Raw genomic sequence first — 20,975 nt, 5'->3', positions numbered from 1 at the left:
CTGCCCTCAGTATCGCGGAGGCTGCGGCTCATCCCGCCGCATGGTCTGCGCTGCGGTCTCGTTACGTCAAAACATTACTTGTTTTAAAACGTCTTTCACATTTCCTGTTAAATCAATAATGAAAGTAAAATAAATAGCTACCATCATCTAGCAATACAACTAATGTGAGTTAATGAAAATACTTTATTGCTTTGCTGTCACATAAATCAAATTTGCAAAAAATTATGTTATTTGCAATGTTTTATTATTATCTATCTATTTTATTAATATGTGTAAGTTAAATTATGACTTATTAAAAATTGGAAAACACCTAGTATTGCCTACACAGAGATTGCAGATACATTTATTGTTAATTTTATGTTTTGCTCAAAATGGCAAATGTTATCTATATTATTATTATTATTACCAAACTTACAATATATTTTTTGGTTGTCCTAGTATTTGTTTTGTTGAGGCGGCTTGAACAAAACTTGGCTGTTGAGATCAGCTCGACCAGATACTTTTCGTAAATCTTTTTATTTTTATGGTGTTTTGCATAATTCTTATTATTTATATGGAGTTCTAATTAACTGTCACGATTTTCGACGCCTGATAAGATGTTCAAGTATTTTATTAGGATCACAATAATATTAAATAAAAGTGTATTCTTTTAAATAAAAAAACATTAGGAGTCCGTGTAAGTAGCACAATTCTGTCTATTTCAGCCGCGTAGTTTCTAGGCGTTCCAATATGAGTGTCGTCATACAATGGTAGTCTCCCTTATAGATCTCATATCACATGCCTGCTGGTTTCCATGTCGTAATAGGCCACTCTATACATGTTAACCATTTCACGACATATGGAAGATGATTTTTTTTTCACCTACCTACCTATTCACCTGGTAGTCTGAGAGGCTATACCAGACACGCCCGGACGGGTAGGGGAGCTCACGGGCTCAACCTGAGAGAATTTGCTTAGAATCGCGACTCACTGAGAAGATCCGGCGAGAAACTCAGTGGGCTGTGCCTATAGTTCGATAGCCTATAGTTAGTTCGCTCGTCGAATGCTTCGTAGCAAACGACGAGTTCGACGAGGACGGTGACCGGTGCTTGAAGGTCCTAAAAGCACCAGTTACCGTTCATAGCTCACCTTTGTGAGAATCATTATGAAAATTTCATGGTAATATCAAGCTCTCTTGATATACGGAACACTGAAAACATACATTAAAATATAATGGCCGCTTTTTTTAAAAGGTTATTTATAATTTGATAAGTACACAAATGCTTTTAATTTTACTACCTATTTACACGTTCTACTATCGGTTAATTTACAAATAACTAATCAGTCTTATAAATCAGAGAATTTGAAATCGGCATCGCGTACTTTGAAATTCTTAATTCGCTGCTTAAAAAAACTGCTTGTTCAAAAAAAAGCATTGAAGTATACTTGCTTAACAAACCCACAAGTAGTTAAAATGAAATTTAAAGATTCCCGTGCTTGTAACATTAATTTTGATTTGATTGTTACATTTCTAAATGGTGCTAGGTAAAGTTTATCGCAGACTCTTGTTTTGAAAAGGGTCGCCACTCAACTCGAGGATTCTACAGCTTGTCCAATTATAGACGCTTTCTTTGACAGGTTCGTCTTTACAGACTGTCTATAACATGCTTATCTATTTTTATTCATGAAAAATGACTTTTTAATTAAACAGTCGCACGTTTACCAGTAACTCTTATGAAATATAATACTACTTTATCATACCACTTCACCGTTTTAGTAGGTAAACCGGTCACCGTCCTCGTCGAACCCGTCGCTTGCGACGAAGGGCTGGACGAGTGAATTAACCCATAGACACAGCCCACTGAGTTTCTCGCCGGATCTTCTCAGTGGGTCGCGTTTCCGATTCGGTGGTTGATTCTGCGAAGTACTGCTCTTGCTAGGGCCAGTGTTAGCAACACTCCCGGTTGGAGCCCCGTGAGCTCACCTACACGTTAAGAGAGAAGCTGAAATAGCCTCTCAAGGCTATCAACATAGGTAGGAAAAAAGAAAAAAAAGTAGGTAAAGTAACTTATCTACTTTTGATTGCCTCTGTAGACAGAGTAGTATACGGTCTAACAGCCTGGCCACGGGACATTCGCCGATACGAATATTCGCGCGGTGCGAACGGCGAAGCGTCTAGCGACTAAAATAAGCGCATAGAAATGTAACAAGCCACGCGCACCGGCGACCGGCGAAGCGACCGGCGAAATGTACCAAGCGAATCGCGCGATGCGGCGGGCGAGCAAAACAAATGCATGAATACGGACGGCGCGAGCCACGGAGTCGAGCGGTAGTCGCGGCGAATAGTACAGTGATTAAATGAGTTTAGTTGTTTTCGCCGCGAAAAATTAACGCCGAAATTTTTATATTTTTTATTTATTTTTTATTTTATCGTCGTATATTTTTTATTTTTTATTTTAAAGTCGTCGTGGCCTAACGGACGTCCGGTGCAATCGTGTTGAGCGATGCACCGGTGTTCGAATATCAGGCGGGTACCAATTTTTGTAATGAAATACGTACTCAACAAATGTTCACGATTGATTTCCACGGTGAAGGAATAACATCGTGTAATAAAAATGAAATCCTCAAAATTATAATTTGCGTAATTACTGGTGGTAGGACCTCTTGTGAGTCCACACGGGTGGGTACTACCACCCTGCCTATTTCTGCCGTGAAGTAGTAATGCGTTTCGGTTTGAAGGGTGAGGCAGCCATTATAACTATACTTGAGACCTTAGAACTTATATCTCAAGGTGGGTGGCGCATTTACGTTGTGGATGTCTATGGGCTCCAGTAACCACTTAACACAAGGTGGGCTGTGAGCTCGTCCACCCATGTAAGCAATAAAAAAAATTTAGCTGTAATACTAGCTAGACCAGCTATTTGAAAGTCTAGCCACCCAAAGTATTTCTCGTACTTCTTGTGGAATTCTCCATCTATAGGTATACTCCGATTCTTATTCAAATCATGTACTTCACAATCTTTTCCAAATAATAGGTTCTGAACCAAAAAACTATTAATTTCTAAGCAATATCGAGATAATTTCGATATAGACATTTCGCTGTCGGACTTCCTTACTAGTCGCGGCGGCGAACGTGAGTACCCGTGGCCTGCAAACGGTGCTGCGCGAATGGTCGCCTCGTCCACCGCTTCGCTGTTCGCACCGCCGATCCCCGTGGCCAGGCCGTAACTGATCGAGAGTCACTGTTGTTTGTGGACGTTAACATTGCCAGAGGCACAGACGAACCCCCGCCTACTGTTGTCTCAGCGAACATGTGAATAGTTTATTAGTAACATGTTATTTTACCTCTTTCACTGCTAAACGATTAAAATGTGTATGTTAGGTGTAGGTAAGTTAATAAGTGAAATTAAGTGAATTAATGTCAATTTGATTGCTACAGGTCAGACCTAGATTGAAGCGGAGCCAAAAGCGATCTCAAGCTAAAATTCATTTTAGGCTTTGAAAAAATTATGTGGTCGGAATCGTGGTATCGCAAGATGAACGGCGAAACGAGGACATCTTGGCGCTCGTTCATGTCGTTAGCGTTAATCCTGTTAGCGCTAGTTAGCTCATGCCTCGGAGAGTATACTTTATCTTCTAAGAATGGTATTAAAACTGAATCTAGTTTAGAAGCTCTGTTAAAGATAGGTTCCACAAATACGAGCGTAGAAAGCGCTACAGTAATGTCACCAACCATTACTTCAACAACAAAGAAAAACACAAAAACAAAAGCGCGTTTCACAACTGAGAATCCGACGAATGCACCCCATTTCACTTCTAAAGTGTACATTGGTACAAAAGGCGAAGTGAAAAGTGCAAGAAGGCAAAAGTTAAACACTAGTTCTAGTGCTCTCGGCACCCCAGCGCATTCACCGGCAAGACTACAAGAGCGCCTGGGGGCTATAGATTGTGATTTGCCAGTTTTACCGAGAGAGTCACGTCTTTGGCGAGGAAATGAAACTCACGAACTTAATCTTCCCGTAACTGTAAGTATCCATCAAATTTTTTGTCTAAATACAAATTTGGTTATATCCATGTAATTAATGTTATGAAATTAGTCAAACGCACTTTTTCAACTAGTATAAAAAAATAGGAAATAAAAAAAACAAAGACTATCAAGTTTTCGTCTTGAAATAGTCTTTTAAGTAAATTACTTGGGATTCCCATAAGGTCATTTAGGTAATAGTTATAATAATGGTAAAATGGAAATAGTGGTAAAATGAACGTAGTTTGATTGCTAAGCACAAGCTTCAGGCTAATAGTCTACTAAGGATAATCTTTTCGAACAATTTATACAATGTATTTTCTTCCGCTCCCTTGGTTCATAGTATAATATTCTTGTTCGCGCAACTTTGATCGTGACAGCAGCACCGAGTAAAGCGAGGTCGAATATATAAACCATAAATCTCTTTGGTGAATAAAAATAAAGGAAAAGTATTTTCCTAACGTTACTAATATTTTCATCTTTTTTGGTGAATAACTACAACATTAAAGTTAGGTTAAGCGTTCATATTATCTATACTAATATTATAAAGAGGAAAGATTTGTTTGTTTGTTTGTTTCGAATAGGCTCCGAAACTACTGGACCGATTTGAAAAAATCTTTTTCCATTAGAAGCCGACATTGTCCCTGATGAACATACGCTACTTTTTTTTAATTTTTTTTAATTTTATATTTTTGGTTTCATGTGTGTTTTAATGTTTCCGAAGCGAAGCGAGGGCGGGTCGCTAGTACTCTTTAAATATGTAAAATGAGTTTTAGCTTTAATTGAGTAATTATATTGAATTTGAAGTATATCTATTAAAACGTGATGCTTACTTATGATTTTTGGTCAACATCTTTACACCTATAACGGAATAAAAAGTGTAATGAATTTATTAATTTTTTGACTACAAAATATGATAAAATAAATTCAATATTTCCATATTATTTCATTATTCTCTAATATAATTCTATATATATAAAAATGAATTGCTGTTCGTTAGTCTTACTAAAACTCGAGAACGGCTGGCTGCTTGACTAATTTTGGTCTTAAATCATTTTTGGAAGTCCAGAGAAGGTTTAAAAGGTAGATAAATATGAAAATGCTCGGAATTAAATAAATATAACAATTTTGTTTTTCCTTTGATGCGTCCCCCGTCGGACGGATTCCTTTTGTTTGTTTTAAATTTATTTTATACAAAAGCTTAGGTCTATTATTTATCGATTGAGGCACTACGAAGTCTGCTGGGTCAGCTAGTATAAAATAAAAATATGTAATAATTCAACGTTTTTCTGACTTTGTGGTACGGATGGCTGAGGAGTGTACCGCGGGAGGTGGAGGTGCGGCCGATGAGGAGTGCCCCCCGGTCATCGTTTCGTGGGAGGGTTCTGCTGATATTCAGAGCGGTGATATTCTTATCGTTCGCATCGTGGACTCTTTGCTCCTCGATGTCCTCATACAGAATCAACTCAAGAATGATACTCTTGGAACGAATGCCTCGCTCGCTGACGGAGAAAGGTTAGTCTATAGATATTTTTAGATTCGCTATGTATTGATTGAATTGCTCAAGCCGCTGACCTATATAATATAACCTTTTAACCTATACAGTTATATTTTTATAGGGTACATCGCGCCCTTACGCAGCCGGCCGTATATCAGGTGACTAGACAAGGACACGAGCATTGTGATGTGTCGGACGGCATGTTACTCGACATCACTCCTCTCGCTGAAGACGGAGCCAAACTCTTCACGTTGTATGATAAAGATCTCACAGAAGGAGTCAACTTACTCATAGGTAATGAGCATGAAAGCAATTATTCAAAGGAAAATGTATCTTTTCATGCAAAGTATTTGGGTTGTCGTGTAAAATGAGGCAGCGATGGAGCGACGAGACACGTGAATAGGTCGGAGCTTTGAGGGAAATGAAGAGTTAAATCGTTGGTGACGATTTTAACCTTGAATACATGTCAGGAAATTACATGTCGACCTACGCTTATGAACTTTTTTATTTATTTTATTAATGAGAGTTAAAATGAATGATAGCTGAATTATTTATGTCCATTTAATCTACTAAAATGTATGTAGCCACGAGATAAGCGCTTTGTGCAACAATATTACTAAAGTTCATATTAGATAACATACAATGTTTTCAAAATAAATGTACAAATAAAAAAATGGAAAAAAGTCATGAAAATAATACACTACCTTTCGACTTCCAATCTAAAATATAGTAGATTCTTTGTACACGGTATAAGGCATGTTTTTGTCATCCAGAGTTCAGCTAAAGAGCACAGGTTTCCGATTACAGGACCGGAATTATTCCATTACTTGGTAATTACTGAATAACTTGAAATTAATTCTCATTTAAAATTTCTTCAAATTCTACTATAACGATCCTATTTTTAATTTTAAATAGACATCAATAAAGGTCGAACTTAAATTAGTTTTGCCACTTACAAACATATTAACGAACCATTCGTTAGATAATTTTACACAACTCTTTTATTCGTATTTTCGGCATAATTTCTATACGTGATTGTAAAAACGCGTAGTTTCGTGGAATACACCTACTTCTTAAAATCAGAGCACAATAGCTGTGTCAGACAAACACGAGAAATTAAAAATAATACCTTTTTTTTAAAATGTAATTTAAGTTTTTTTCCAAAATGTATTTTTAATAGTATTTGTCTCTTATGTAGTGGTGTCAGATAACTGGGGCTCTCAATGCGTGCGTTTAAAAGTAACAGTGAAGTCAGACAATTGTGGCGAAACTCAGGATTGTTCAGGAAAAGGCGTGTGCTATACGAACGTGTCCATGGTACGTATTTTTACACTATATCTGGTACAACGCAGATAAAATGCCGATTCACAACAAAAAAGTATTTTGATTGGCGATATCAATTCATATACTATCTAGTATTTCAGCTCCTACCGAGAATACAAGATAAAAACGTAGCTTATCATAAATATCTGCACTTACTTTAATCAGATCCATATACGTACGTATATTAGGCATGAATACAATATTTAAATGTACATCCACATTCCATGAGAATACAAACAACGAGGTTCATTTTATGAGACTTGAACGTGCGTCGAATCGTTAATATTTTAGTGCCGTGTCATCTCCAAAACACTTTGTACTAGCACGCAAGCACTAGCACGATACATAAGAGACAAGAAATGTTTTATTAAAACAAACAAATTATGGTAGGAGGGATACGAATGTCAGTGCTGCTCCGGGTTCGTGGGTCCACATTGCGAGGACAGGGACTCGTGCAATCCATCACCCTGTCTGAATAGCGGCATATGCGTCGACGTCACGCAACCTCCAACAGGGAACGGCTCCAACTATCGCTGTCTTTGTCCTTACGGTATGTTCATCCTCTTCCCACTTCTACTTGAATTGAGTGATAGGAAAACTTTATTTCTAAGTAGTTCGAGAGCTAAATAGAGTGTACAGAAAAATATTGTAGTGTACTCTCTTACTGCGTAAAATACTGAAATTCAAAAAAGCATTTTTTACATCGTTATGGATTAACTTAGCAGTTACGGAGTAGCTAGCTACCAGGTGAACAATTAGAAAAAATATCTCGTTTTGTAACAATTTGATTTGTAATTTAACATACATACCTATTATATCAGCGTTTGTACATCGTAATTGAGGCTTATAGCATCAAGACTTTTTTTTAATTTTTTAAGTGGTTACCGGAGCCCATATGCATATACAATGTAAACACCGTCACTCACCTTGAGACATGAGTTTTAAGTCTCAGTTCTATTGTACAACGGCTGCCCCACCGTTTAAACCGAAATGCTTCACAACAAAAATAGACGTGGTTGTGGTACCTACTACCTATCCATGTGAACTCACAAGACGTTCTACCACCAATAAAATTATGTGGGGTGGGAATGTTTCATGTTGTCTCCAGAGATTTAAAACTAGCCTAACTGTCAATTTATGAAATTAAAAATCCATTTAATACCATGCATTTTAAGATTAATCATGAAGATGAATGTCCAAGTGCATATATCAACATCTAAGATACATTTGAGAGTCACGTTTAATTAAAGTATTAAGTAATTTTGTCAAAGCAATAACTAATTCACATGATGATGTGTGGGTACGGTGGTACGGTTGAGCGCTTAGAGCTGATCAATGGAATAAAAATACGAGGGTGGTACCAAAGTGGCTGATAAATATTGAATTCGTTTTACCTCACGATCACGCTTCGAAAGTGGATAAAAGCAGCCTTCACTCGAATTCGGTAACCAGAATACGCTTTCTGGCAAATTTATCTCAATGCTACACATTAATAATTAATTGATATGCTTTGATCGATCATTTGAGCCGCTTCAAGAACGTGATGTTAATCTTTCTTTTACTCGGACTCTATCAGACTTGGATATTACTTAGTTCGCGCACGAAAAGAATGTCATTAATTAATTAGGGAGAGTGACGGCCGTTTCCACTCCCTTCCTTACTAATCGAAACTTAACTTTATTTAGTAACAAGGCAACATGGAAATTAAAATGTCGTTCGTTTCTTAGGTAAAACATTGTTTTTTTTTCTTTTTTTTAATTATTTATGCGTAGTTGTGTGTAAGATTTGTAGTTTTCTTTTTTTTTCTACCTAATTGTTGGTAACCTGAAGGTTATTCCAACTACAAACGGACCGGCAGGTGAACTCACGGGCTCGACCTGAGAGAATTGCTAACACTGACCCTAGCAAGAGAAGTGCTTCGCTGAATCTACCATTAGATCGAAATAGCGACCCATTGAGACGATCCGGCGAGAAACCCAGTGGGTTAGAAGTTTCAATTCGATGCTGAAACATCGCATTTATTTTAATTAAAACTACCTTTGTGGCTTAATCTCCCTGTTTTATGGTTATTATATTATTTGGGACGTTTCGAATACTCCACAGTTTTCGTGGTGAAGGACATATAGTAAAAGAAGGCCAAAGTAGTTCTGATTATGTCTACGACTCGGAAAAACCGAAGAAATTTACTATAACGCCTATGTTTTTTATTGCTTAGATGTGTTGACGAGCTCACGGCCCAACTGGTGTTAAGTGGTTACCGGAGCCCATAGACAACTACAACGTAAATGTACCACCCACCAGACAACTACAACGTAAACGTACCACCCACCTTGTGACATGAGTTCTAATGTCTAAGTTTTAACAGTACAACCGCTGCCCCACCCTTCAAACCGAAACGCATTAGATCAACATTTTTTATCTAGTGTGTGTTTTTATCCAGGGTTCTCAGGGAAAAGGTGCGAAAACGATCCTTGTTACTCTGCACCGTGCTTAAATGGTGGGTCCTGTATGAGTATGGCTGTAAACGGCACGACTTCATTTCACTGTGCATGTCCAGACGGCTGGACTGGAGCACGATGTGAGTTTTCCATGATCGGTGGAGCATGTACCTCCAACCCGTGCGTGAAAGGTATCTGCATTGAACAAATCGATGGCGATGTGGAAGAGCCAGATTATAAGTGCTTCTGTCAGCCCGGTAAGTGCATATACATAATATTGTACCTTCTTTTCTCTATTCATTTAAATCATTAAGGTATAAGTTAATTATTTTTAAGTACCCTAATTGCATTATTACTTAAAACTCTTCTTTAAACATTTAAGCAATATAATCAGCAATAATTACACATAACGTATTGAATATTGTAATTTTATCCAATGGCAGTCATTTATCGCGATCCTTGTTTTCTAATGGAGGTTATTATGAGGATAATTTAATTATACTGGATTTGTTTCATTTACTTGTAGTGAGTCCCCTTTTTTTTCAAAGCCGACACTATCTTGATTAACAGAGTTTACGTGACCAACTTATCAAGCGCCTCACAAAGCAAACGGTTAAAATTTACTCAATTTAATAATGCGTTGTTTGCGAATGTTGGTCGAGCGAATTTGGCTCGGTGATTTATTTGAGGTGAAGTTGGAAAGTTGCCCGGAGCGACGAGGCTGTCTTGCTCACCCTTTCGTATTTATACGCGTCCAGTGGAACGTAAGCCTTATTTATTTGGAATGAAAACGTCAATAACACAAAGCGGCAATTTTACGGTTGATTTTTTATTTAGTGGCATTTAAATAACGATCGCCTCGTAACGATCACTCATTTGAATGGATTTGGAATCTTTAAACGACTAACGTTTTTTTGTAGTCTTTCTTTGATTTTATTTATTATTAAATAATTAAATACTTTCATAATTAAAAACATTTCCAACACAATTCCTATCAATATTCAAGTTTGATACTTTTTAGCTTCTCTCATGCCTGTCTAACTATTTTTGTAGCTGTTGGAAAAAAAATCACTAATGAGTTAAGCTCGTCTTTGAACATTTTGTATTGAAGTTTATTTTTAATAAAAATACAGTGTACACTAAAGAACAAAGAATAAAGATACTTTTAAATAACAGTGTTCTTAAATTTAAAAAAAGATACAATAGAATTTGAAGTTCACAAAAACACGAAGTCGTCATCAGATTTTTGTAAGTTACTTTGTGTGTCCTGAACAAACTTTATTTTGTATTTCCAGTATTGCATTGCGAGGATGTTGCGCTTCAAGCGCGATTACATCTAATTTTAAATACAAATCCAATTTCCGAAACAACTTTCTCGGTGAAGTCATTAAGAGCCTTAATATATGATAATTGATCACTGGCTGCTCTATTCTACACCCTAATGACTTTGTAAACTATTTATTACTGACCGAACACTCGGCTTCATTAGGATGCTCTGCTTACTATACATTTATTTGGAACGAACTTGGAGGAAATTTAATTACATATTTTCACGATTTCGACAAGTTTGTTGTAATTTATTATAATGTAATATCAATAATGTTATTTAAATCAACAAATTTTCTTACATGTAATATATATTAAAAGACTCGTAGTGCTATTTTTGAGACTAGAAAGTTTGGACAGAGAACTCTTGGATTTTTTTATTAAGCTTCATAAGTTTAAGTTGTCCGAAAGATTGAGATATTTGTATCTGACACTAACCACTAAGTAGGTACCGATCGTAAAATGTGTTTCCATGTAAGGCGTATCCAATATAATATTAACAATCTAAATAATAAATTCGAGTGATTGCAAATAAAATTAACCACACACAATATTCCGTTTCAAGCGCACTGAAGCTTTTGCGAGAAAAAAAAAGCATGTCCAGCTGAATGAATAAATAAGTAGAAGGGTTTTTTACGATTTGCGAATAAATCGACGAGAATTAATCAAGTTCTTGTTTTTTCTTTAGGGTAAAGAAAATTCGGGCGGATGCAAACAAAGCGCCCCGCGGGGCGGATTATGTTACGTTGTGCGGAACTCAAAACCTCGTGTTTTCTTAGGTTGGATGTGAATGTGCGCACACAGACATTATGTATTGTCTTCTGTATTATTCAACGTTTCTAGCCACTTTACGTTGCTACATAATCCTTTTGCTTTAATACACAAAGCTTATCAACCTAATTTTTTTCGGTGCGGGATGACTATATGAACATTTTTTTTAATACAGTAGTTGAAAAAAGCTTCTAAAGACTGAAGTCGTCGTGGCCTAAAGGATAAGACGTCCGGTGCATTCGTATCTAGCGATGCACCGGTGTTCGAATCCCGCAGGCGGGTACCAATTTTTGTAATGAACTACGCTTCCACGGTGATGGAATAACATTGTATAATAAAATCAAACTCGCAAAATTTTAGTAGGTAGGAGTTAGGTAGGACCTCTTGTTAGTCCGCACTAGCGGGTACCACCATCCTGCTTATTTCTGCCGTGAAGCAGTAATGCGTTTCGGTTTGAAGGGAGGGGCAACCGTTGTAACTAATCTGAGACCTTAGAACTCATATCTTAAGGTGGGTGGCGGTAACTACGTTGTAGATGTCTATGGGCCCCAGTAACCACTTAACACCAGGTGGGCTGAGAGCTCGTCCACCCACCCAAGCAATAAATGAATATAAAATCTGGACTGGATTGTCAGACATCAAGCCACGCAATAATATTGAAAAAAAAAAAAACATCATACTTTCCTTTCTGTAACTAGTTTCAAAATGAACAGTTAGGACAAAAAAATTCAAATAAATTAAAAAAAATGTATGTGTTATCTTAATTGTCATTGGCTAATGACTAAAAAGACATTTTATTTATTAATTCCAGTTATCATTACTATAATGCCATAGTCTATATTTATTATCTCAAAACCCGCCAACGCAGTAAAGTTCCTTATCAATATTTGGAGCGTGTTCACACACTGCCTTTTTAGATACTTTTTTTTGGTAAATATGGGCAAACGAAGGTGTCGGTCCATATCTGACAAATTAGTATCTACGAACAGTATTTGCTTTCTATTAAAGGTTTTTACCTCGCATCTGTGCGTTATTTTTTTGGTAAAAATTATTATTGCTTCTGGTAAAAAATCGGTCTGCTTATTTATCACAAGATTGAAATTTTAAAATGATATTTTGTTCCTATATTCGAGTAGCTCATGGCCCATTTAACGTTTTTGGCTACTAGGGCCCAATGAAATCGCAATGTAAGTGTTATCAAGCATATTAAGTTATGAAGTCGATGTTTGAATTATACAACTCCCGTCTAACATTTCACACCAAGACTACTGGTGTTTGGAATTTGGATATAGGCCGCGAGCTCGCCTTCTTCGTCTGTTCCAGCGAAAAATGAAAAATTATCTATTTGAAGTCCGATTATTTCTGACGCTAGTTATACAAAATAGAATTTCCGAAAATTTATGTCGTATTCGTGCGTTTTAATTTATCCACAATTTTTTTTTAAACTATCAGATTAGCAAATTTATTTCGACATTTTTCCGAATGATATGATAGTTTTCGAATAAATTGTTCGATTTAAAAAAGCCGCACGCCAACCTATATAACCCTGAGAATTTGTCGAGACAAGTCATTTAGCATAACAAATTGGTTTTATGATATTATCGACGTTGATTTATATGATATATTCTGATTTAGCATAAATCTGCGGGTCAATGGTGCGACATGATTAATTCTCTTAATTGCGAACAATCATAAATATTTAAATTAAATAAAGCCATGCATTAATTTACACGCAAGTGCGCTTGTTATTAATTAATTTATTGAAAACATAGTTATTGTTGAGCTGCACTATGTTATAATATTACTAGCGTTTACTCGTAAACGATACATGTCTATCTTTTTTTATCATAAAACAAAAATATGAAACAGATTTCGTTCAAGAGATTTCCTCAATATCTGTCATCTTATGTTGTTCAGATTTTAATTAACTTTTTTTTTAACTTATCTCCAGAAGTAATATAATCTGAGGTTATTTTTGTGGGTTCTTGATATTATATGCTATCACCAAATACGCTCTTCGAAAGATATTTTAAAAGAGTTTTAAGACAGTAAAAGACATATATCAAGAGGTAGCTCTGTAAAAAAAACAAGAAACGCATTTCACATTTTCTTGGTCACGAGCATTGAGTCACGAGTGAATTTCTAGATGCGATCCCTGTCTGGGGTTGTTAGTACATCAACGTGAGTTAAAAAGCGTACGCATAAAAGTAGCAGTATCCTGTAAAAATAAAAACTTGAAATATCAAATAAGACTTTCGTGACATTCTCAAATAAAATAAAAATGGTAGCTCTAAAACAGTAATCCAAATGCTGTGCGTGTTTTCTTTCAATAACGAATTTCCAAATATTTATTTATAAACTGTTTTGTATAGGGAACAATCCGAAAAAGTGACTATTTTGCGACTTCGTCAATTGCATAATTTTATTAATAGCTTAGACATACGAAAAACTATTTATAACATCGTCGATTGTCTTAGTTTCATCGCACATGGTCATGCAAACTGTAAAACGGTATTAAAACAAAGTTTTTAAGGCTTCATGAATAACATGATACTATTTTTTAGGTTACACGGGAGAGCAGTGTGAGCTTGAGTATAATGAATGTGAGTCGTCGCCGTGTGGGAACGGGGGTACTTGTACCGACAGAGTTGGAGGCTTTGAGTGCACTTGCGGGCGTGGATACACAGGGAACACGTGCCAGCTTAAGGTAATTCAAATTATATTTAACAAATTCCGCTATTTGAATACATTCTTTGCACATATATTATCATGTTTCATCATGTTTTCTTTTTTTTTTCAACCTACCTATTCGCTGGTAACCTATGATGCTATTCCAGCTACGCCCGGATGTGTAGGTGAGCTCACGGGCTCAACCGTAAAGAATTTGCTAACACTAGCCTTGGCAAGAGCAGTGCTTCGCAGAATCTAGCACCGGATCGGAATCGCGACCCACTGAGAAAATCTGGCGAGAAACTCAGTGGGCTGTTTCTATGGGTTAGTTCGCTCGTCGTAATCGACGAGTTTGATGAAGCCGGTGACCCATTTACTCCTAGCAAAAAATTCGTTTTGAAGAAGCTTCTGTCTTTTTGATAAATAACCGACTCGCAAACGACATCACAACATAGAGGTTCTGTTCGTGTATTTTAAATGACAAAAATGTGCCTAGGTCGATCTGTGTTCGCCGAATCCTTGTTCGGAAAGCCGTTACTGCGTGGACCGTGGCAACACGTATACTTGCGAGTGTCCTCATGGCTACATAGGCGAGGAGTGCGACATCCTCGCCGGCTCCGTCACTGCTCCGGACGGCTATCCGAGGCGAAACGTACGTTTTTATATTCAATTGAAACTTAAACCAATTAAAATGAGATTTTACTTAGTGTTGATCGCTTAAAATCAAATTTAGAACTTTTTTGCCATTAGTAAAAAGCATATAGGTATTGCAATTGTAGATTATCAGGTAACTGAATTGTATTTACGAAGATAACGGTTAGAAATTCATATTATTTGTATGTGTCTTTACATATTAATTATGGAAAATTAATTATTTTATGGAAAACAAAAAAAAAAATCGTGTATGCGAGTTACAACTCGTAAATGTTGTTAAATCTTTTATTATGATACTGATTACCTTAACATTTGACAAAGTTTTATAGTATTTTCTTAAAATTAAGTCACTAATCTCGTCGAAAGCATATATATAATTTTGAAATCGCAAATTTACACAGCTTAGTACTTGTTCAATATAGAAGCAAAGATTTACCTAAGTACTTCAATAATATGATTGATGCGTTTTCTTACTTACATAATAGGTAAGTTTAATAGGAAATATTATAATATTATATCTATTGCATACACTTGTTGCAACTAGTTAAGAGCGTGTTGTTTTCTACCTATACTGATAGCCTTAAGAGGCTATTTCAGCTTCGTCCTACTGTATAGGTGAGCTCGCGGAGCTCAAGCCGGGAGTGTTGCTAACACTGAACCTAGCAAGAGCAATGCTTCACGGAATCTACCACCGGATCGCAAACGCGACCCACTGAGAAGATCCGGCGGGAAACTCAGTGAGCTGTGTCTATGGATTAATTTACTCGTCGAGCCCTTCGTCGCAAGCGACGGGTTCGGTGAGGATGGTGACCGGGTGTATTCAAATTTTTAAAGCTACATACGTACTGTTTCATTTCAGCCCTGCGATAACTTCCCATGTGCTCACGGCGGCACTTGTTGGAGTGCGGCCGGTTCATTTTATTGTTCGTGTCGACCTGGATATACCGGAAAACTATGCGAAGGTGAAAAATATAATTGTTGTTGTTGAATGTTGTGCAACGTTATTTGAACCTTGTCGAGTGAAAGTGCTTGCTGCTATGCATCTCGTGTTAAGTGATAACTGGAGCTCATAAATACCTATCATGATTTGAATGCCGTCACCCACATTGAGACATGAGGTCTGTTAATTAGCTTAGATTAGGTACCTAAATTGTTTTATAATTTATTAGTGTTCGCCCAGTAATTTAAATTCGACAATAATCACTGATTTCAATATTTAGATACATTTTATGTATTACGTTTTTTTCTTTTGTTTTTGTCATAGTGAAGGGAAAAAAATCCACTTAATGGTTGTCATTTTTCCTAATATGTATAAATAACCACTAAAAAGGTCGTTTTATAGCGCGTAGCATCTATCAATTATGTACAAACAATATATGACAAAGTATTTAATAGAGGCCTGAATCTCGCTAACGGCATTTTCAAGATGATTTTGCATATAATAACATACAAGTTCCGAACCGTTGTTCGGTTCAGACCGTCGTCTATCAGCACACCCAGCATTTCACCCGCTCGGCTTAAGGACTTTTCTTCGTCGTTAAACTCCAAATTTCACAAATAGAAAAAAAAATAGTACTTAACTGCTATACTAATAAATTATTTTATTAGACAAAGCTCGATATACATTTCGTAGTAAAACACAGAGGGTTGTATTTCAGAAGATTTCATCCTCGAATCAGTAATTCGTGGCGAGACGGTCGACTCGGAGCAGCGAGGCGGGGGTTCCGTACGTGAAGTTAGGATGCCTCTCGGCCTATATCACGATCGTCTGCACAATGTGTACATAGCGGCCGGCACGCTGGGAGCGGCTATAGCTATTGTTGGTGTTGTTGTAAGTAGATATACATAATTTAGATAAATTAGCATACTTTAGCTGATTTCTCAGAATGAGGAATTCTTTATTTACTAATGGTCCCGCAGTAGTCGAAATTCGACTATGATAAAATTATTAATTGAAATTATAAGTTTGAACATTATTATGGTTCTATTGTCAAAGACTATTTTATTTCTATAGTGACAGATTTCGCCAAGAAAGTTAAACAATATTAACTTATTCTCAATTTGACTACAGACTTTAAGCAATAACAAAAGTTTGACAATAAGCAAAGACTGTGTGTGTGTGTCAAATATATGGTAGTGTGTGTAATGTTTTCTTTATTGATTTAATATATTTTAATGCATAAATTAAAAAAAAATTAGCATTCTGCACTTCTTTTCTATATTATCTATAAGTGTGGGAAATTTCATAATCCTCCGTCCACGCAATTTTCGTAAAAAGGGGTACAAAGTTTTTGCTTCACGTATTAATATATAGATTAAAAAACATGTGTTTGACAAACTTAATACATAAAAAAACAGCAGTTGACCTAACGTCTCATCATAATATTAGCCGGAACACGTTCACTATTGAATTTGCCAAAACTAACTGACGACTCACCTGGTTAGTAGCAAAGCCAAGCCCACGCCTCCGATTCTCAATTAGGATGACGTCAGACATCCGCCAGCCGTAAAATTATAACCCAAAATTCAAATTTTCGAATTAACATTTCTAAATGTTTTACCAACGCTAGTTAGTTTAAGAGTATACAAAAAAGCTTCGACTAATTTAATATATTCGTGTGATTTTTACTTCGGAGCATGAATCTAAAATTTCGAATTCATTCACGGCGTACTTGATAGTATTTAGTTTCTTTTGAAGTTCATGTTTTTTTTAATATTTTTTTTTTTATATTACCCTAGTATGTAGACGAGCATACAGCACATCTGATTGGTTACCGTCGCCCATGGACTTCAGCAATGGCAGGGGCAGAGCCAAGTCGCTGCCTACAATACTATACTATCCATTCTATCTATAGAAGTTATAACATTTTTACAACGAATGGATAATATAAAATCCCCTTATAAGGGGAACTCTGGAAGTAACGCCAGTGACAGAGGAAACAAAGTGTGGAAGATTATCGTGCTATGGGCATGCTCTGCAAAAAAGATGATCATATGGCCAAACAGACCCTGGGTATGAAATTAGACGGTAATTAATATGAGGAGGGGGCATCCTAAAAATACTTGAATGGAATGTGAGAAGGATATGCGAGATAAGGGTGCTGAGAGAATTTATGATAGGCCTGAATGACAGAACTGAAGAAGAATAATGGAACATAGACCAGCAACTTTTGTTATTATTCCCTGTCTGTCTGTCTGTTTGTTTCTTTGTTCGCGCACATCTCCAGAGCTACAGAATTGATTTTCACACAGTTTTCACGGGTACACCGGGATTAATATGGAATGATACAGGCTTTGTTTCATTAAAATCGGAAATTGAAAGAAAAGTAATTGTCTATTAAAGACTTTAGGAGTTTACTTTTGTATGAGTCCTCGCAGAAAGCTACTATTGTAATAAATTAAATTTTAATGTGCAATCTGCACTGACCAAGGCGTTGAGAAAAGTGATTGGAAGGATTTAGACTACATTATTTCATATTGCTTGTCATTTGTTATATGAATGCGTAATACAGACTTTAATATAATAAATATTCAAGGAAAAGTTGACAACCTTGTTAATAGGCTTCTAAATATTATTATTCCTTATTAATTAAAAATGTAAATTGACTCTAATGTGAAACGGATACTGTATAGCTTCTAAGATTACATTAATATTAATGATATCATCCACACAATTTCCGCCAAAAATCTCAAGGTCTATAAAAAATATGTTATTTTTTTTAAATGACGATATTTTCCTGGTTTACAGGTAACTGCTTGTCATTGCCGTGTGAACAAGACTTACTCTCGTCTGTTGTCTCGTCTGTCCCGGGTCACGGAGCCGGGGCCTCCGCATCACTGGCTGCAAGACAAGCGCACCCCTCTCGCTCCCGCTTCATACCCCCCTCCCTCCGCAGGTCTGGACTCCGCTGACATGTACTACACGTTGGATTTCAGTGACAGCCAGAGCTCACCTCTCATTCAATAGCAATCGTTCTGGAACTGCTCCGATGGGGAACGGTTCAAAATACAGTTTTGAATGGCTCTGCCTCTGTTGTAGACATGCTTATGATGGGCTCCGATCAATCGCGCATTGTTCGATCCAGTTTTGAATTTAATATTAATTCACTGATATCTGTAGCATTTTAACCGACTTCAAAAAAGGAGGAGGTTCTCAATTCGATTGTATGTTTTATTTTTTCCTTTTTGAAATAGGTTTTTGTTAAAGCATGTCTATTTACAATTATGTTTCAAACGTAAAGTTCTTAATTTTTATTCAATTATTATTAAATAGATTAAATAAATAAAAAAGCAATCCTTTTTAAATTTGCCTTTAATCAATAGGATTTAACAAATATTCTGAGAAGTTTTTCTTAATTTTTACTATGATAAATTGAAAAGAAACATCATGCTATAATTAGTTTTATTGTTTTTAATATCAACCATAGACTATAGCAGATTGTCACGATGAAAAAAACGCAAATTATCTTTTGTTTTGTTCTAAATTTTAATGTTGCGTGGGAGCTGTAGGAAGTTTGATAAATAATGTTGGGCCATTATAAACGACCTCGCGAAATATACGCACTACTAGGCACTTTGTTGTTTGTTCTTAGAAAATTTAATTGCGGTGTGTCGTAATGTAATTTAAATAATTTGTAAATAGCTGACGTATGTTTTTTTTTGTTTTTCGCACTAGGCACGAACGTGATCACGGTTTACCGAGTATTAAGCGATTACCGGAACAAATAGCAATCACTTAGGAACATGATATCTAAAACTTATTTGTACATGTCATGATTAGATTTATGTTTAACGCGATGGATGACTTAATTTTAGAGTAATACCATCAGGAACTATAGATTACTATTAAGTTATTAGATGGCACTCCAGAGAACTAAGTGCCCTCCTGGCTGAGCCGTTGCTCGCCCACCTGTCCTGGTGAAACTGGAAAGATCTCAATCAAATCTTTCAATCATAAAAAAAAGAATTAAGTCACATTAACTTATTTACGTATACATTTTTAAGCCCAGCAATGTAGTTTATTGTCAGAAATATAGCGTAATAATCTTATCGATAATTATAAGGTGAGTTATGACTCCGTGCGGGTAGGCTCTAGCATCCTGCATACTTCTGTCGCGAAGAATACATTTTTAAATTGATATAACGAAAACAAGATGAAAAAAGCACAAAAAATGGCTTTCTTATAATACTTATTACGTTTTGTGAGAGTCTGCTAGATGATTAAGCAATTTATCAAAATTTTGATATAGTTATTAAAGTTTTAGAATGTGCAAAATATTTTTTAATATAACCTTTTTATCCTTTTATGAAAATACTTATGATTTAATGTGTTCTCGTGTAGCCGTCTACCACGTGATCTTCATTCTCTGTTTACGCAAATTGTAAAGAAATTACAGATATTATAAATTGGATGAAATAAACATGTCATTAAATTGTAAATACTTTTAATCATGTACTTCGATATAAAATGATTTTTATTCAATTTTTTTCTGTATTCTATTAGGTATATGGCAGAAGAAAACGTATTTTAATCGCCTTCAGTATCCATCTTGTTGTTGTTGTTGTTATACTGCTTGAAATGATGTTAGTATAGTTTTATGTAACTAGCACAAAAAATTAAAGTGCGGCTTATGTTATCTTAGGATTTGACTGATCTTGATGGTAGAAGATTTCTGTAAATCTCTAGAAATTCTAGTTCGCTTCTGTGTATGTGTGTGTTAGTAAAACTAGTATTTTCGTCAATATTGCCATCATGTTAATATTTTTCATACTTTTTCTTAGTAGTTGTAATTAAAATTAAAAGGTGTGGTATAATTAAAACACCTCAAAAACTTATTCTAGATAATTAGAAAGGTGATCCGTATGTTCTATGTTTACTTTGACACACGCTATAAAATTATATCTAATATTAGTACATACTTATTAATGGGATTTTTTTATTAAAACTGAATTTTCGCCAAACTTTACTTTGTTTCACTGTTTGACTGCCAGGTTATGCAAATTATAAAAAGAAAACGCTTTTTCCAAACCAAAATTATCTGGATGACAAAGCAATTTTTTAAGCCTTTAAAACTTCCGCTTATTTCTAGTTTTTATGTATAGATATTGTATAATATCTGTTCTTTGTTAAAAGAAAGACATTACTCGTATAAATAAATATAAAACTGTGTGATGTTTTATTAAAAATATTTTTTCAATGGTTCAATGTCAAATGTCGGATCGGTTTCGTATTATATAAAAACTTAATTAAATCAACGAAATAATTAAAATATTATTATATATGTTCACAACG

At 35.7% G+C, this 20,975-nt stretch overlaps 1 protein-coding gene across 1 annotated transcript; it reads left to right on the top strand.

The window, feature by feature from the left end:
- On the top strand, nucleotides 1-20,644 carry LOC114248768 (uncharacterized). Its single transcript, XM_089727415.1, has 12 exons — nucleotides 1-164; nucleotides 3,419-3,997; nucleotides 5,303-5,518; nucleotides 5,623-5,795; nucleotides 6,700-6,818; nucleotides 7,215-7,374; nucleotides 9,265-9,519; nucleotides 13,924-14,066; nucleotides 14,526-14,681; nucleotides 15,543-15,645; nucleotides 16,342-16,514; nucleotides 18,432-20,644. The coding sequence occupies exons 2-12, from the start codon at nucleotides 3,489-3,491 to the stop codon at nucleotides 18,648-18,650; spliced, it is 2,226 nt and encodes a 741-aa protein (XP_089583541.1). The 5' UTR covers nucleotides 1-164; nucleotides 3,419-3,488; the 3' UTR covers nucleotides 18,651-20,644.
- The last annotated feature ends 331 nt before the right edge of the window (nucleotides 20,645-20,975 follow it).

The sequence above is a fragment of the Bombyx mandarina genome, chromosome 05, assembly GCF_030267445.1.
Source record: "Bombyx mandarina strain Sakado chromosome 05, ASM3026744v2".
Lineage (NCBI taxonomy): Eukaryota > Metazoa > Arthropoda > Insecta > Lepidoptera > Bombycidae > Bombyx > Bombyx mandarina.
The sequence above is the reverse complement of the archived record's forward strand: the minus strand, read 5'-3'. Positions and strand labels throughout refer to the sequence as shown.

What these genes read in the sequence shown, in the direction of transcription:
- LOC114248768 (XM_089727415.1), top strand. Translation starts at nt 3,489, where the DNA reads ATGTGGTCGGAATCGTGGTATCGCAAGATGAACGGCGAAACGAGGACA. An exon ending in GCTATACGAACGTGTCCATG is followed by an intron (nt 6,819 to 7,214) that starts GTACGTATTTTT and finishes AAATTATGGTAG; the next exon opens with GAGGGATACGAATGTCAGTG. An exon ending in GGAACACGTGCCAGCTTAAG is followed by an intron (nt 14,067 to 14,525) that starts GTAATTCAAATT and finishes AAATGTGCCTAG; the next exon opens with GTCGATCTGTGTTCGCCGAA.